The sequence below is a fragment of the Electrona antarctica genome (assembly GCF_951216825.1).
Source record: "Electrona antarctica genome assembly, chromosome: 16".
Taxonomy (NCBI): Eukaryota; Metazoa; Chordata; class Actinopteri; order Myctophiformes; family Myctophidae; genus Electrona; species Electrona antarctica.
The window spans coordinates 25,958,470-25,977,518 of NC_136797.1; the positions used below are offsets into that span (position 1 = coordinate 25,958,470).

The 19,049-nt window shown below is 45.4% G+C and overlaps 2 protein-coding genes across 2 annotated transcripts in view; both read left to right on the forward strand.

The window, feature by feature from the left end:
• kiaa1958 (KIAA1958 ortholog) overlaps positions 1-19,049 on the forward strand; it is a 218,481-nt gene that overhangs the window by 58,802 nt on the left and 140,630 nt on the right. The window lies entirely within an intron of this gene.
• palm2akap2 (PALM2 and AKAP2 fusion) overlaps positions 1-19,049 on the forward strand; it is a 158,777-nt gene that overhangs the window by 18,091 nt on the left and 121,637 nt on the right. Inside the window, exon 3 of the mRNA XM_079523956.1 lies at positions 16,387-16,438. Within this exon, the coding sequence (XP_079380082.1) occupies positions 16,387-16,438 (52 nt within the window). The remainder of the gene's footprint in view (positions 1-16,386; positions 16,439-19,049) is intronic.

Sequence of the window (19,049 nt, forward strand, 5' to 3'; positions counted from 1 at the left end):
GTGCAGAGAAATGCGACAGGTTGCAAGCGGGAAGAAAGAGCAAACTTAATATAGCAGTTAACAAGAGGAATGAATTGCAAGGTTTCATGGTCAATGATGATAAAACTAAGGTACAAAATGCTCTCACAGAATTGGTCCAGGTGTGTAATGAGGCAAAATACATGCATGACAGTCTGCTGGGTTTTATGCCACATGATGAAAGGGAAAAACAAGAGACGTGGTTTAAGGCAAAAATGTTGTCAAACAATGATTCCGTTTCTAATGCAAAACTGTGGATTGCAAATTATGAAGGTGGTAACGATGATGATAATGGGGTATATGATGAAACTGATGTCACAAACAAAGGTGATGCAAATGAAAATTGTACAAAAGGTGATGAAAATGATGGTACTAATGAAGGTGATTTAAATGAAAATGCTGTTACTGAAGGTGGTGTTTGTATAATTGACGATGGTATTAGTCCTGATGACAGTGTTTCAAATATTGCAAGTAGATGCTCAAAGGGGAGTCGTCAAAGCGGCAGATCACGTACATCCTCTGCAAAGAGTGGTCAAAGCGGCAGATCAAGTACGGCCTCTGCCAAGATTATAGCAGAGGCAGATAGAGCTGCTCTTGTTGCCCGTGCAGCAACACTAAAGGAAAAACATGCTTTGGAGGAGGAGGAACAAAGGCTAAAGAGAAAAAGAGAGCAACTCGACTTGGATGCGCAATTAGCGGAAAATACTGCAAGGCTGAATGTATTGCATGCCGCCGACATTAAAAGCACATCTCATGCACCTTCAAATGCTATGAATTCATATTTGAAAAAGGAAACAAGGAAAAGGGAAACGGTCAAGGCGTTAAATCCCATGGCAAAATCATATCAGCCTGGAAATGCTATGCAACAAAACAAACAAACACACCAGTCAATACCACCATACAGACCACCAAAGGAACATAGCCAATATAACACTGTTACAACTCGTCATTCAAACCGCATTCACAATGAACATCAGGAAGGCAAAATTGGAGCAAAACAGCATGTACAAAATCAATCCACAACTGTAAATGAGGAAAGGCAATCAATAAATCATAATCAACCTGCAAACCTACTCTCCATCATGGAGAAACAAAATGAAATAACTACGGCTTTGGTTCAGCAACAACGGTCAAGATCTCTACCACCAAGAGATATTCCAATATTTCAAGGCGACCCTCTCCATTATAGGGCATTCATTAAATCCTTTGAGCAAGGAGTAGAGGAAAAGGCTACGGAGGCTGATGCTTTATACTATTTAGAGCAATTTACACGAGGACAGCCACAAGATTTGGTGAGAAGTTGCCAGCATATGGCCCCTGAGCGTGGCTATGCAGTAGCAAAGGGTCTGCTACAGGAACACTTCGGAAACCCGTATAAAATAGCAAATGCATACATGCAAAAGGCCTTAGCATGGCAAACAATAAAATCTGAGGATGTTACTGCACTCCAAACATACTCATTATTCTTGCGTGGCTGCTGTAACGTGATGGAGGAGCTTCAGTCGATGCAAGAATTGGACATGCCCATCAGTATGAGAGCCTTAATGGCAAAATTACCATTCAAAATGAGGGAGCAATGGAGGACTACGGCTCATGACATTATGGAAAAAACCCCGGAAAGAGCTCATTTCTGGGACCTTGTTAGGTTTGTGGAGCGACGTGTCAGTATACTTTCTGATCCTCTGTTTGGTGACATACAAGATCCACCCTCTGTGGCTGGCACAAAAGCTCCCACAAGGTTTACACCCTATCCGTCATACAAGGTGAAGGGAAATATTGTCGCCACGACAATAACGTCTGGCAGAGATAAGGAAGTGGCCTGCCTTTGCTGTACTCTAAGTCACTCACTGGAAGAGTGCAAACTGTTTAAGGAGAAGACACACAAGGATAAAATACAGGTGCTGAGAGAAAGGGGAGTTTGCTTTGCTTGTTTATGCGTTGGCCATGTCAGCCGGTTTTGTGAAGGGCGCTTGACCTGCAAAGTCTGTGGTCAAACTCACCCCACCTTACTGCACATCAAAAGGCAACCACCAGCTCCAGAACAAGAAGCATCCAACGAACAGCTGACTTCACAAACATGTGGACATACAGGGGCCGGTAAGGACCGGTGTGTCTTATCCATTCTCCCTGTAAGGGTGAAAGCCGTTAAAGGAAACGAGGTCATTCAAACATATGCGTTCTTGGACCCTGGCAGCTCAGCTACCTTCTGCTCTGAACACCTCATGCGGAGGCTGAATATCACAGGCCGAAGAACCAACTTCCTGTTGAGTACCATGGGGCAAAGAGCAGTTGTTCCAGCCTACTCCTTATCTGGGTTGGAGGTAGCTGGTTTAGACGGCAATGAGTTTCATGTTCTGCCAGAAATTCTAACGCAGAGGAAAATGCCAGTCACTGCTGAGAGCTTGATAACGCCTGAAGAATTGGCTGAATGGCCATATTTGTCCAAAGTGCACATCCCACACATCAATGCTAATGTCGACCTGTTGATTGGGACCAATGCTCCCAATATATTGGAACCTTGGGAGGTTGTCAACAGTCTCAGGAATGGCCCCTATGCAATTAGGACGGTGCTGGGATGGGTCGTGAATGGTCCACTGAAAGGAAATGGTGGTGTTGGGGAAGAAGAGTTTCCCTCTGCTACAGTGAACAGGATTGATGTGTGCAGATTGGAAGAAATGCTGGCCATTCAGTACAATCATGACTTCAATGAAATTTCTGTGAAGGAAAATGAAATGTCCAGAGAAGACCTAAGGTTTCTGGAAATTGTGGGAAGCTCCGCAGTGCTTCAGGAGGAAAAGTACTGTTTGAAATTACCCTTCAAGAAGAATGAGGTTTGTCTGCCCAACAACATTGCTGTGGCTAGACAAAGGATCCAGGGATTGAGGAAAAGGTTCCTCAAAGACAACAGCCTGCACCAGGAGTATGCAGCATACATGAACCAGCTCATAAGGAACAACTATGCAGAGGCAGTACCTCAGAAACAACTGCAAGGGCAGAAAGGGAAAGTGTGGTACATCCCGCACCATGGTGTCCACCATCCGAGGAAAGGAAACCTCCGTGTGGTGTTTGACTGTGCAGCCACATTTCAAGGGACCTCTTTGAACAGTAAACTTCTGCAGGGTCCTAACCTTACCAGCCTGCTGCTTGGAGTTCTAACTCGCTTCAGAGAGGAACCGGTGGCGTTCATGGGCGACATTCAAGCCATGTTCCACCAGGTGAGGGTTGCGGAGGAGGACAGGGATTTTCTGCGCTTTCTCTGGTGGCCAGATGGAGACATCACTAAGGACCTTGTGGCATACAGGATGACTGTGCACCTGTTCGGTGCTGCATCATCTCCTAGTTGTGCAAGCTACGCCCTGAGGAAAACTGCGGAAGATAACCAGTTGGAGTTCTCAGAGGAAGTCACACAATCTGTCAAGCACAATTTCTATGTGGATGACTGTCTGAAGAGCTCAGCCACTGAAGGAAAAGCTATCCAGATGATAACCGATCTTATTGCATTGTGTCGCAAGGGAGGCTTCATTCTGGAGAAGTGGATCAGCAACAGCCGTGGTGTTTTGCAGTCCATCGTAGCAGAGCAAAGGGCCAAGGATCTAAAGGAGTTGGATCTGGACAGAGACAAACTTCCGATGGAAAGGGCTCTGGGCCTACTGTGGTGTGTGGAGACAGACTCTTTCAGATTCAAGTTAGAGTTGAAGCAACAGTCTCTCACCAGGCGTGGTATGCTGTCCATTGCCAGCTCAGTATATGATCCTCTAGGTTTCCTGGCACCAGTCACGTTGCGTGCAAAAAATAATGCAGCAGGAACTCTGTAGAAGAGGATGTGGGTGGGATGACGATCTACCACAGGATATCCTACATCAATGGAAAGGATGGTTGGAGGAGTTGGAGCAGCTGGCTGCCTTTCATGCAAATAGGTGCATCAAATCAGTGGCCTTTGGAAAGATCAGACATGCCCAACTACATCATTTTGCCGATGCTAGCGAAGGTGGATATGGAACCATATCGTACATCCGGATGACAAATCAGGAAAACCACATCCAGGTCACCTTTTTGCTTGGCAAATCCAGAGTAACGCCACTGAAGGCTGTAACTATTCCACGGCTGGAGTTAACGGCTGCTGTCCTTGCTGCCAGAGTGGACTTACTGTTGAAGGCAGAGCTGAAGTTCCAGTTGGAGGAGTCAGTATTTTGGACCGACAGTACTTCAGTGTTGAAGTATCTGAATAATGAAGACAGGCGGTTCCACACATTTGTGGCCAATAGGATCTCGACTATCAGAGAAACATCTAAACCCTCACAGTGGAGACATGTCGGTTCCAAAGACAATCCAGCTGACGATGCGTCAAGAGGAATGAGGGTCTCAGACTTCCTGAAGTGCAGCAGGTGGCTTGAAGGTCCTGCATTTCTTTGGAAGCCAGAGGAGGATTGGCCCAAAACTGTGTTGGACGTCACAGTGGACTCAAGTGACCAGGAGGTCAGAAAGGAGGTAACGGTAAATGCCGTAAATGTATGTGACGTGACTAGTCCTACATGCCAACTTATTGCCTACTTCTCAGACTGGAAGAGGCTCAAGAAAGCAGTTGCCTGGTTCCGCAGGTTGGAGACCATGTTGTTGGAGCGGAGCCGTCTGAGAAAGCAGGCTGAAGGACAAAGGCTTGCATCAACATCTTGCAGCTGTACTTTGACACTGGATGAGCTACAGGAGGCAGGGGTTGCCATCATTCGCTATTGTCAGCAGCAGAGATTCGGTGAAGAGATTGCTGCTTTAACATCAGGGAAGAAGGCAGTGAGTCGACAGAGTCCCATATATAAGTTGGATCCAGTGCTGGATGATGGTCTCTTGAGAGTTGGAGGAAGATTGAGCAGGGGATCAATGCCAGAGGAAGCTAAACATCCACTCATTCTCTCCAAGGACCAGCATGTTTCTATGCTCGTTCTCAAGCATGTACACCAGAACTTGGGACATGGCGGAAGGACTCACACACTGTCCAAAGTGAGGAAGAGATTTTGGATCACCAAGGCCCATGCAGCTGTCAGAAAGATCATTGCGGAATGCAGTTTTTGCAGACGATATAATGGCAGAGCAGTGGAGCAAAAGATGGCAGATCTTCCAGCAGACAGAATCCTTCCTGACCTACCACCTTTTACCAACACAGGGGTAGATTACTTTGGGCCAGTGGAAGTGAAGAAAGGAAGATCAACCTGTAAGAGGTACGGAGTCATATTTACTTGTATGGCAAGCAGGGCCATCCACCTGGAGGTCGCCGTTTCATTGGACACCGACGCATGCATCAATGCTGTAAGGCGTTTTATAAGCAGGAGAGGACAAGTGGCGCATCTACGGTCCGATAATGGTACCAATTTCGTTGGGACAGAGAAAGAACTGAAGCGGGCTCTGGCGGCTTTGAATCAGGACAAGATTCATGGGGCTCTGTCACAGGCTGGCATTCGTTGGAGCTTTAATCCACCGGCAGGGTCACATCATGGTGGCGTCTGGGAACGGATGATCCGTCTGGTGAGAAGGGTTCTCAGTTCTGTCCTACATCAGCAGAGGTTGGACGATGATGGACTGCACACAGTGCTCTGTGAAGTGGAGGCCATTTTGAATGACCGTCCAATAACCAAACTATCGGATGACCCCAACGATCTGGAGCCACTTACACCAAACCATCTTCTTCTCTTAAAAGGTAAACCAGCTTTACCACCTGGAGTGTTCGATTCAAATGACCAGTACGTGAGGAAACGATGGAGGCAAGTACAGTATCTCTCAGATCTTTTCTGGAAAAGATGGGTACGGGAGTACTTGCCCTTGCTCCAAGAGAGGCAAAAGTGGAATCAGAAGAAAAGGAGTTTGGCAGCTGGAGATATTGTGGTCATCATGGACTCTTCAGCCCCTCGTGGGTCCTGGCCACTTGGCAAGGTTCTCGAGGTCTTTCCAGACAAGCACGGTCTGGTGCGTTCGGTGAAACTGCAGACTAAAAGCAGCACTATTGAACGGCCGGTGACAAAATTGTGTTTAGTTCAGGAAACGTAACATGTTTAGGCCCTTATTGTTTTGTTTTCTTTTTTTTGTTTGGTTTGAATTGTTACGGCTGCCTTAACAATTAGGGGCCGGTGTGTAAGGGCCAAATGACCACCAGTGTCAAACACATTGATGTAACCTTGGGGGGCGCTGTTGTTCACTTAAGCGTCATGTTCACGGTCATGGTGAGGGAGGATTGACCCGGAAGGGCAAATGGCTTTGACCGCAGGTACGTCACCACTTTCAAATGTTGTGAAGCGAAATGGTTGTCAGGGTTCAGTCTGTAATATTTGTTTCCGTAAATCTATTCTAATTATACTTTCTGCTTCTGTAATCGCAGATCTGATGCTGTGCACACTGAGTGGTGGAATAAATACGTCAAATGCATGAAGAGCGTGTGTGTGTTATTGAGGCGGACACACACACAACAACAGTACAGCATTAGTTTAGCGCGTCAGCCAGGTCCAGCTACGGATCAATCCAAGAGAGATCCGTATGAGACGGAGGCTCTAATATTATTATTTATTTTATTGTTTTGCATCCGACGTGCACGTGGTCGCGCCCACGCTCATTTGCTGTTTTTCTGCTCAAAATTCTTGATTGATTGGTTCTCTGGCACTGGCGCCCTAGAGGGCTGGGATGTAAAGTCACCTTGGTGTGACGGGGCCTTAATAGCCTGTCTAGAAAGAGTTTGGGTGATTTGATCAGTACCAATACTTGTTTTAACTTCTTCAAGTGATTTAGTCATTATGCCAAACGATTCATCTCATCCCCACACACATTTCAGTGTTGTATCCTATACTGACTCATCTATACCAGTGAGGAGCCCTCACCAGGAGGATATTGTAAAGCCTTAGTCCTACTCCTCACGCCCAACACTCCCCGATCATTTATTAGCTTGTGTAGCAGTTCCATTTTTGTCTTGTAATTTATTTATTTTATCACTCGATTTATTAATCCTGTATCCTGAATGAGTTCCCTCTCCTGATTGGATGAAATTAATCTCCCTGAAAATGTATTTTCTGTTGACTAAAAGCTGGTTGGACAGGGAGACCCCTTAAGGCTGGGAACGAGCCTATAGGGAGACCCCAGTTACTGAACAAACTCATTTGAACAAATCAAAATGATATCACTGTATATCACTCACACCACCTTTTAAATGTGTAAAGTTAATCTCATGGGGGTTGTCACCAGTGTTGCCAGATTTAGCAAGAGACTCTAAGCAGCCATGTCTACAAAAGGAAGCCCTAAAGAAGCGACTAGGCTGCGTGATCTCACACACATGCAGGGAGTCTCCAGCTAAATTAGTTTCACCACTTGAACCCCATATAACATTGTCTATTTTAAAAAGTGAAATATTCAGAATATTTAAGAATTTTATCTACCAAAATCTTGTATGGGGGTCCCTCCCTAGCACCAAATATATTCAGGACAATATTTCGGCCAAATGTTATGTTAATTTGGGGGATGAACATGTTTGAGAACCCCTGGCTGAAAGGACCACTTCACCACTTTTCAACCTATCATATAATAATGATAGGTCCTCACTAATAATCATGATAAAATGGCACAATTTTTTTCTACTCAGTCCGTGTCTCATAGGAGGGCTGTGGGCAGTTCAGAAACCCGTCCATCATCGTTAGGCAGATTCTTTTTTTTTTACAAAATTGTTTAGATTGTACGATGGCTTCCATTTTCGTATTGCAACTTTTCAGGACTAGAAAGCTTGCAGTTTCTATTAGCTTGGATTCCCCATTGATTATGTCACTGGTGGACGGGTGTCTCAACTGCCCACAGCCCTTATATGAGACAGACTGAGTAGAAAAAAATGGTGCCATTTTATCATGATTATTAGTGAGGACCAATTATATGGGTGAAAAGTGAAAAGTGGTGAAGTGGTCCTTTAAACAACACTAGAAGGTAAGGAGCAACAACACTTTGGAACCAAGCCCATGGAAAACGCAATCCCCAACTACCAATATTTACAAGCGACTTTACAGAAATACAAGGCCAAATAAAAGTCGCTAAGCAGACTTGGCAACACAGGTTTTTCAGACGAAGGTCAGACTATGCAGGCCAGGCAAGGTCTGTCTCCGTTCAGTTTACATTTCAACCTACATTCCATTACAATTCAGTTGCAGGTACAACAGGTTGTCAACTTGTGTAGCTGTAATGTCAATGACATGAAGGACTGTTCCTTGTCATACTCCTTGTTCCTTGTCATGGCCCACACAGAAAGATGGAGAGAGGTAGACATGTACATCAGAGCGAGAGAGAGAGAGTAGCACTAGAGTAGAGCCAGGCATGCCGTGCTGTCCTTTTATGGCTGTACGTCATACAATGTACGTCATTGTTATCAAGGGAATGCCTCCTGGTGGAGATTTGCACTCTTAAGCTGCGTTCAGACCTGAATATATATTCACCTCGGTTCGCCCCGTTTGTGCCGTGCCAGGTCGCGCCGCGCCCGTTCGTCTTTGCAACTTCTCGTCTTTGCATTGACTTAGTTATCGCGCCGCTCTAACCATCCAAGTCTAAATGCACCTTTAGTGCACCTTTTTACTTGAGCATGAGATTCAAAGTGGTTATAGTCACACTTGGTAAGAATCGTCACTTAAACATTCTTTATAACTGCTGCAATTAAGTCCCAACAACGTTTTTCTGCTTGCACTTGTTGAAGTTAGTGACAAATAAAAACGTGAGCTTGTAGATCTGCTATTTTTGCAATTATGTATGTCTCAACTTCTACAATTTCAACTAAGGGGGAGGGGGGTTGGGGGGGTCCCAGTTGGTTCAAATATGAATGATTATTTGGTGGGTCGCAGCCTGAAAAGATTGAGAACCATACTAGTGTCTTTTCTGTTATTGTGGGGAACGCTTTCGCTGATCGAAAAGCTCACGAGTCACGACGCATCGCAGCACAATGTGTTGTGAGCTTGTCGATCTGCTATTTCCTCAACAATACGAATGCTGGGTTTTATGTGGTTAACAGAAGTTGAAAGGCCATATTTAATGCTTCTGGAATGCTTAATCATTAAATAAAAAAGCTGTACAAAGGCAGAATAAAAGGCCAGGGTTTTAATAGAAGTGCATCATGCAAAATACAGAGCAGAAAACAAACCTAATTAGAGTTGTAGAGAGATTCTAAGCTGAGGACATGATTATCAGGTTTACGAAGGCAAAAGGCATATGCTTTTCATCACATCGCCTCCCCAAGGAAAATAAACTATTAATAGGCACTCTATCCAAAACGCATATGGTGTATTTGGGGGAATTTCTGAGGACAAAATAAGGATGGGCACGGTTTAATTTGTCAACAGCAGGAACTGACGAGTGGAAATTGGAATGTAGTCTTGTAAAGCATGTGTGCTGCAGATTATGTACGATTATTTAATATTAATACTACTATTACTACTACTAGTACTACTTTGAAATTGAATGCTGTATTAGCAGCAATTATTATTAAAGCAATTTAGTGTGTTAGGTAGTGCAGATGAAGAGATACAGAAGTAGATGGAATGTTAGTTTGGAATGTTAGTTTACCTACAGGTGAAGTCCTAAACCACACAAAATGCAAAATGCATAATGAAAGATTAACCATGCATTAACAAGAAATGTAATTATTGTGCAGTATATTGTGTTTACTGTATCTCACTGCTGTGTGTGTGTGTGTGTGTGTGTGTGTGTGTGTGTGTGTGTGTGTGTGTGTGTGTGTGTGTGTGTGTGTGTGTGTGTGTGTGTGTGTGTGTGTGTGTGTGTGTGTGTGTGTGTGTGTGTGTGTGTGTGTGTGTGTGTGTGTGTGTGTGTGTTGCGAGACAGACAGACAGACAGGCGGGCGACGTGGTGGATAGATGGATGGATAGATAAATAGATAACATCACCTACTCTGCTGCCCCCCCCCCCCCCCCTTCCTCCCTGGAAGCTATATGAAATATAAATGAGGCAGAAATATGTCTGTTTAGGTTAATCTCTTCGTGTGTGTGTGTGTGTGTGTGCGTGCGCGCGCGCGCGTGTGCAGAGAGAGAGGGGTAAACTGGTATTTTCATTTCTTTCTTTCTTCCTTTCTTGTGTGCACTTCTTATTTGTGTATATGTGTGCGCGCAGGAGACTATGCAGTGTTTGTGTGCACGTGTGTGGTTGTGTCTTTTAGAAAGACGTGTAACTGCCGCTTGTAGATGTGTGTGTGTGTGTGTGTGTGTGTGTGTGTATGTGTGTGTGTGTGTGTGTGTGTGTGTGTGTGTGTGTGTGTGTGTGTGTGTGTGTGTGTGTGTGTGTGTGTGTGTGTGTGTGTGTGTGTGTGTGTGTGTGTGTGTGTGTGTGTGTGTGTGTGTGTGTGTGTGTGTGTGTGTATGTGTGTGAGAGAGAGAGAGAGAGAGTGTGTGTGTGTGTGTGTGTGTGTGTGTGTGTGTGTGTCTTCCTGCCTCTGGTTCCACATCTGGAGGCCATTACCACTGGGCTGGGAAGAGATGGGGGAGGCGGGGCTGGGCTAGCTGTGCGGTGCATGAGGTCATTGCGTCGTCGTGGCGATGCAGAGGAACAATGATGCTGTTGTCTCCGACAACGACCAACCAACGCAACTGACGCCACAGATGAAGTTTTTTTTTTTGGGGGGGGGGGGGGGCCTAGCCAGGGGTTGGGGGTGTGGGGGTGGTAGGCAGGGAAGCAGAAACTATACGGAGAGACATGCAGAGAGTGATATCTAGAGAGAGACAGACAGGGAGTGTGATACAGCTCAGTGGTGGAAAAATTACTCAAATGTTTTTTTTTACGTATAAGTAAAAGTTTCAATACTGCAATGTAGATGTAACTCTGTTACAAGTAGAAAGTCCCGTATTAAAAAAAGTATCGGCATCAAAACGTACTTAAAGTAATAAAAGTAAAAGTTCTCATATTGCAGAAAATGTGTCAAAATGTGTACAGAATCTTTTGAAAATAGCAGATCTACAAGCTCACGACGCATTGTGAGAGAGAGAGAGAGAGAGAGGGAGAGAGAGAGAGAGAGAGAGACACAGACAGAGAGAGAGAGAGAGAGGGTTCTGAGAGAGTGCAAACGGGACCTCTCGGGACTCGTTCTCATTCGCACACTCTCGAGTTGCAGACCTGTGAGGGTCCATTTGGACCCCCCTCAAGGAACCCTGAGGGTCCCTGGGCGCCACTTTGAGAACCGCCGAGCTAGAGAGAAAGAAAAAGAGTGATATACTTAGAGAGAGTGATTTACAGACAGAGAGTGAGACAGACAGATAAGGTATCTCCCTGTGTGTCTTATCAGCGTAAGAGAGGTTAGATTGTGATGACAGATGGAGTAGTATGAGGTGATGTGGTTGGTCGACTCTACTGTATATATCCAGCTTAAACATGCACAAAGAACCGTGGCTGAACCATGACAATAATCATGCATGTTCGGTAGGTCTTACAAGACAACGCATTCTGTGCAGATCTTGTAAACACCCTCATTCCATGCGTCCACACATCACATACACGACTGCAGACGGATAGCCCCTCGACTTTCAATCGCTAGCTTAATGCGCTGCTTTGTGGAATGCTCGATTCCGATTGGGCCAAATCACGGCTCTCTGTGGTCCGTTATTTCCTGATAATAACAGACATCTGTTCTCGGATGGCTCGCACGGCGTCTGTTTACACACTGCCGTGGCAGCAGACACTTGCGAGCAAATGAAATCATTTCCCTTTTCATGTAATATTTCATTACCAATTTCTTTTGTGCGCAAGTAGCCCTATAATATTACACGCCGTGTTCGGTGCGAGAACTTACAAGTGAACCTTGTGTTATTAACCACTTCATAAACCCTCTAGACTTAGTAAACCCCACCTAAGTTGGCTTAGTAGTACTCTGGTTGTGAGCTTGTAGATCGGTTATATTTCTCTCAAGTTCCCCCCCAGAACATGGAAGCTTGGTTTCAAGTGGTTTCAATGACGAGTACAAAAGCCCGGGGGGGGGGGGGGGGGGGGGGGTGTGTGTGTGTGTGTGTGTGTGTGTGTGTGTGTGTGTGTGTGTCCGTCACCCCTATACGGTGTAATAATCCCCATGTGGCCGCTGCAGGCTGCTACAGCAGACAGTACCGTATACTACGCTTTATTTGTGATTTACTCCAGTCTTGGCAGCTGCCGTATAGCTTAACAAGACAGACGTTTCAGCAGCAGCATACATTCCTCGTTCTCGGTGTAATTCAGTGGTTGTTATGTCAGCGTGTGTTTGTGTATTGCTGTGAAGTGTGTGTGTGCGTGCATATATGTGTGTGTGTGTGTTAAGCGTTTTCCCCAGAGACGTAGACGGGACTGCTGCTGTTTCTCCTTATAAGGACCTCTGCATCTGAGGAAGGGATGAAAGAAGGGAAGGACAGATGGAGAGGAGAGGAGAGGAGAGGAGAGGAGAGGAGAGGGGCTAAACTCTGGGAAACGGGGAAGTGGGGCATTGGTCCGTTTGACCCATTTAAATGAACGCTTCATACCTTCCTGGATACACTTGTGTCAATATGTGTGTGCATGTATTCATGGTTGACTCTGTGTGTGACATACGTACGTGTGTGTGTGTGTGTGTGTGTGTGTGTGTGTGTGTGCGTCTGTGCGCGTGCGTGCGTGCGTGCTTGCGCTCATGCTTGCGTGTGTGTGTGCATGGAGGTGAATCATGTTTTCATGTGCAGTAGAAGAATGCATTCATGTTCCAAGGACATTAAACCTCCGACACTCATCTGCATGCACTGACTCACTGGGACACACGTCACCTCTGTGCTGCTACAGTACCTTCGTCCAGCGGTGGACAGAGTCATCGATCCCACTCCTTGTGTATTTAGTCACGACACATTTAAAAAAAAAAATGCTGTCCGACCTGCTGTTTGGGTAACGGTGGTCTACACTCTGCCCCAAACCAAACAGCAGACCTCAGCAGTTTTAGCGACGGTTATCGTGACGACTAGGCTACATTTAAGTAGCGTAAAGACTGTGTGTGTGTGTGTGTGTGTGTGTGTGTGTGTGTGTGTGTGTGTGTGTGTGTGTGTGTGTGTGTGTGTGTGTGTGTGTGTGTGTAATGGCTGCTAAAAACTCAGCTTCCCATCATGTACTTGTGCACAGTGTGAAGCTCAACAGCGCCACTTTGTCACCTGTTGGTACCCTAAACCAGGGGTTCTCAACGTGTTTGGCTGGGGACCCCCGCCCCACCTCCCTCCCCACCCCCCAATACAAATTGACCGCTATACAATAACCTTAATAATAGAGAAGATAATTTGCCGACCCCCAGGTTGAGAACCCCTGCCCTAAACAGACAGACATAGGGAGCCTAAACAGACAGACAAAGGGACACACATTGCTGTGCATTGGAGTGTCTGCACCACTCAAAAAGAAGAAAACATTGGACATCGGGTCATGGTTCAGTGGGTTACTGAGTCTCTGTGGTAGCATTATGTTTTCATTCTTGCCAGTGCAGTGGACTATGTCATAGGTTGTCAAGAGTCTCTTTAGAGATGGTGAGCTCCTTTTTCATGAATTCTAAGCAAGTCCTCTGGACCCTTGTCATTCAGCTCTTGAATCCTCTTCAAGATGATATCTCCCATTGACCTGGTTTGGAAGTCAAAGTGTCTCCTTTACGAGTAGATACGTTAGCGACTTCGGCATGCAGCGTTGAGGCCATGACATGTCAAACTAAGGGTGTTTTCATGATTCTGCATCCGTTCCAAGCATTAGTTTTGCACGAAAAACACCCATTGGGCTTAAATTGATGAGGTCATCACATTTTGGGCACATTTGGACAAGTGGCTATGGCCGAATTTAGCCCAAGGAGTGTTTTTCGTGCAAAACGAATGCTTGTTAATGGTGGCCATATGGACACAAATTTGGCTCTCACAAATTTTGCTCACATTTTTGTGAGGGGCATGGGAGCTCAATTGATTATTTAACCTTCATAGATCCACAAATTCACAGAGAAACAGACCTTCGCTTTCCACAGTCACGCAAGTATCAGAAATGACCCAACTATAACGGAGATACAACGGCAACTGAATACAGTGGCCAAACACAGTTTGATGTGAATATGATTCCATATTCCACAACTCCGGCAAGTGGTGCGCCATCATCGTCTTCAAAGAGCCTGGTAGTCTTTTATCTCTGAAAGTGTACTGGACTTTTCAAGGGTCCGTGTCTACCATTTTGACACTCTCCAGTGTTAAATTAACATTCCAGATCTGCTGTGTGCATTCTTCCATAGGGGGGGGGGGGGGTGCTTTGCTTGCATTCAAACCTCTTAGAAAAGCACTGGGCTAAAAATGCACGGCAACCAAAAATAGAGTCCAGAGAGCCTCAACATCGGTGCGTAGACAACAGGACTGACTCTGTTCCACCAGACTGAGACAAGGATGGAATGGAATGGCACGGGGACAAACCTTTTGGTCCAACTGAGCGGTGTGCTGGTCGCTGAAGGAATGGATAGTGAGTCAACTGATAGTGAGTCCCTGGAAATAAATACGTCCGAGTTTCCGAGGCTAACTGCATAATGACAACGTGACAAACGTGCCCTGTTCGCTTGCAGCTGGATACTATAGTTTTGCATGCTCTGCCCTCAGTTTCCTGTCTTGATTGATTGATTGATTGATTGATTGAGGGCGGCTGTGGCTCAGGAGGTAGAGCAGGTCGTCCAATGATCCCTGGGTCGGCGGTTCGAATCCCGGCTCCTCCTGTCCACATGTCGAAGTGTCCTTGGGCAAGACACTGAACCCTACATTGCCTCCAATGAGTCGGTCGGTGTAAGCTTGCCACCATTGGTGTGTGAATGTGGGAAGTGAGGACGCTGGCGTCGACTGTTCGCCGCTTCACCTCCCAATGTGTGAATGAATGAACCATTGTAAAGCGCTTTGAGCACTTGGAAAAGCGCTCTAAAAATGCAATTCATTATTATTATTATTGAATGAATACTTTATTAACAGGTTGCAGAAAAAAGCACAGGAAAGTACAATTCAATATAAGGTCTGCTAAGAGGATTTAAAACCCAAGAAAGACAGACTCTGACTCCCTCCGTTTATCTGTTTCTCTCTCTCTCTCTCTCTCTCCATTGAATACTATGAAAAACATGCTGATTTCTTCTTCAGCTGCTTATATAAAACATGAAGCGCATGCCACAGGTCTTTGTGTGGCTTATAGTAGACATAAATTAAGAGTAACTAAAATGGTAACAATACAATTTATAGGTTAAATAATCCTGCTGGGATTTTCTAATAGTGGAGGGAAGGAGTTGGCTCAGAACAGGAAATTGCTGCTGGCATGACTTGCCGTTGTTATTACATTTGCTGCAATTTTAACTGCTTCGTCCTATTTCTTTTTTTCCCCTTTTAAACCACACACCTTATGCACGTATATGCTATTACATCTACTGCTATGTTTAACTGCCTCATTCCATTGCTATTTTTAACCATGCCACCACGTATACATTTTGCACTGGTCATATTGACAGATGGACCTGTTTCCACCTTCGTTGTTTTCTTTTTCATTCTCATTAACATTCGGTCCGGTACAGCTCGCTCGTACTATAACTGTTCAGTGTTGGGACGTTGAAACAAGAACAGAAAGCTAATGTAAAGAAGAGAGCGTCATCTGCAAACTGTTAATGCACTGCACAGATACTGTCTGAGTCCAAGCAGCTCCCACAGCCTTCAAACATGACAAATTGCTCTCTTGCTTCGCTTTCCCCTACTTTTGCTCTTTTTCACTCTTTCTTCTCTCTCCCTCTTTCCCCATCTCTCTCTCTCTCTCTCTCTCTAGCTCTCTCTCTCTCTCTCTCTCTCTAGCTCTCTCTAGCTCTCTCTCTCTCTCTCTCTCTCTCTCTCTCTCTCTCAGCCTCTCTTTCTCTTCCTCCTCCTCCTGCTCAACCCCTCTCCATGCTTTCGTTCCCTTTCCCTCCCTCTCTCAAATCTCAGCTGCTCCTCCCATCAGCTGCCTAATCATACATGGCTTGTGCCTAAAAAAGAGAAGGAGGGAGTGGACAAATGGGTGGAGAATGAGAGAGAGAGAGCGAGAGAGAGGGGGAGAGAGAGAGAATGCAACTGGCAGGCTGGAGTGTGAGGCACATGGCCAGTGAGTGAGAGATCTTTCCTTTCTTCAGCACATGCTGCGGTGCTCTCCTGCGCTGCTGCCTCTGGTTGGGATTATTGCTGCCGTATACTCTGGACTGGACCCCCTTCTCTTCCTCTCCCCTCTCTCTTCCTCTAATTTCTCTGTCTCTCTCTCTCTCTCTCTCCCTCTCTCTGAGAGAGTCCCGGCTCTCTGACTCAAAATCTCACCTCTCTCCTTTCACCCCCCTCTCCTCTCCTCTCCTTCCTTTCCTCTCTCCCTCGCTCTCCGCAGGATGTCGTGTGAGGAGGCCCAGCTCCACAAGGAGAGGCTACAGGCCTTGGCGGTAAGTAGGTCTGTCTCTGTGTGTCCGTCCGTCCGTCCGTCCGTCCGTCCGTCCGTCCGTCTGTCTGTCAGTCGGTCTGTACTGTATGTAGCTCTGATCACTTTGTATGTCAGTGCCCTTTGCCCTTCCATCTGTCTGTCTATCCTTCGCTATGTTCATACAGTGACTTCCGTTTACCTTTTTAAAAATTTGTCACAGGACTGTCTGACACCAGGTTATCACGTATCCTTTCTGCCCCCAGAATATCTTTGTTTCTGTTCCTTTCACTCTCTCTGTGTCTCTGTGTCAACTCTCTCTCTCTCTCTCTCTCTCTCTCTCTCTCTCTCTCATTGCTATAAATTTGACCACACAGTAGCTCTTAGGCCCTGTGATGTTTGTGTTGTTCGCTGCTTTGAGGGGGTTGGTCGGCTGGCTGGCTGGCTGGCTGGCTGGCTGATTGTTTGCTGATTGGTTTGGCTGCCTGGTTGGTGCAGGCTCAGCTCAGTGGAAAGTTGATGGAAAAATCAAGTTGGTTGGTCGTTTCTTTCTATTTTTTTCATTTCCCCTGATGTCTGAGGGTGGAGGTGTTGGTATTTTCCAGGGTGGAATGATCTGCAGTATATGGTGGCGGAGGTAGTGATTTGGGAGGTCATCGTTGCTGATAGGGATGTCATGTTGATGGTGACGGAGGGAGGGGGGGAGGGGAGGTGGGGGGGGTGGACAATGTACAACAGTTGTATGTTGGTTCACTGCCTGGAACTAAATTTGGCGCCAGCAGAGAAGAACCACAGCATACCATACCCCACACACACACACACACACACACACACACACACACACACACACACAGACACACTCAAGTGTGGGAACAACGGCAGAAGTGTTTTGGCTGCGTTGAAGCATCTGGCAGCTATACATAGAATATATATATATATATATAATATACATGCACATTTATGTACACTACAATGTCTGTAAGTTTAGTGCATGTAAATACCAGAATATGCACATAGAGTCTATTTAAAGTAGGCTATACGTTAACGCCATAACATACATGTACATACTGTGCGTCTATTACACGTAAATAGAAGAATATCCATGATATATTATCACAGAACATGTACACGTTTGTAAATACCGGAGTATACTGTGTGTACAGTATGTGCTGAACTATAGGGGGTCTGTGGGTAACGGGTTCGGCTCATAATGTAGTATAGGTTTACTGTACAGTTTGTAAATCAGGCTTTTCTGTGGACAGTTTCATAATGAAAACCATAATAATAATAACGGTGAACATTCTGTTCTGCCAGTAGTTCTCAAAGGGCCGCCTGGGGACCCCCAGGGGTCCTTGGTGGGCGGGGGGTACTTCTTGTATATGCATCGATTCGTTGTGTGATTCATTGGTAAACCACGACCTAAAATAAACCATCCGTTCATTCAGATCTGTGAGCGCATATAGATCGGCTATTTAAAAGCAATCTTGAAACAGAATGTGAAACAGTTTGAATATTTTTTTGAAACATTTTAGCAACACAAGTCTTGTAAGGGGGCGTCCCTGGCACAGAATATCTACGGTTGTGGGTCTGAGGCCAAATTCATAATTACTTTTGTGGTCTATATGACATGGAAAAGTTTGACAACTATTGTTGTACACATTTGTATTTGTGTTGCTCAGCCGTTATCTTGGGTAGCTAGATCTGAGGTCCCACACTTGGTGAGAGAATAAACAAGCAATAAAACAATACCAAGTGATCTTCTTGGCTTATTTCTCCCTGACTCTTTTCATTGTTGGCATGGATTGACTGACTACTTTATTTATACAAATGCATATACCGGTACATAAAAACACATCTTTCAAAAGGATACAACACAATATCGCTTGAGAGCTTATTTTTTTCCCATTGTGGTCCTTGGGTGTAAGTAAGTATGTGTGTGTGTAAAGTAACTGGGTTCCATGCCAAACTGTTATGATAATAGCTAGTTAGCAGTGCTAATTACAAGATAACCAACTATCAGCTGATCTGATGTGTATCCTATCCAGAGGTTTTGGCTCATCTCTTAAATTAGTGTTTGAGGGTGAAGCTGTTTAAATTAGTGATTGAGGGTGAAGCTGTTTAAGCAGGGTTTTTTTTCTATAGATCAGAGTCCACTTGAACATCTCCCACCCATCCCTATATAGTCATGTGTCATTTGAGGGCCCACTTGCAGTAACGCGACGACCCATCAGTGTACAGTACATTTGTGTTTCCTTTAACCCATTTTGGGGCGGGAACCCCTTTTGGTGTTAGCATTATGTTATGCTTTAGCTATTGAAAAATAGCAGATCTACAAGCTTGTAGGTCTGCTATTTTTCAAAAATCGACCACTGACATAGAAACATAGCTTTTTCAGAAAACTGTCAGGATGTAGAAGACATTTTTAGAATCTGATCTCAGGTCAAAATGGGATAAGACCAAGGGGCGACTGATCCCTCTGAACCCATAGCCTTTACACACAACGTTAGGCTCCCCCCTACCAGCTCACATCATCACCCTCAACCCCCTCCACCCTTCCATGTCACCCCCCCCTGCTCCTTTTAGTAACTTAACCTCCACTAACATGAAGGCCACTACACCTATATGTTTTCAGGTGT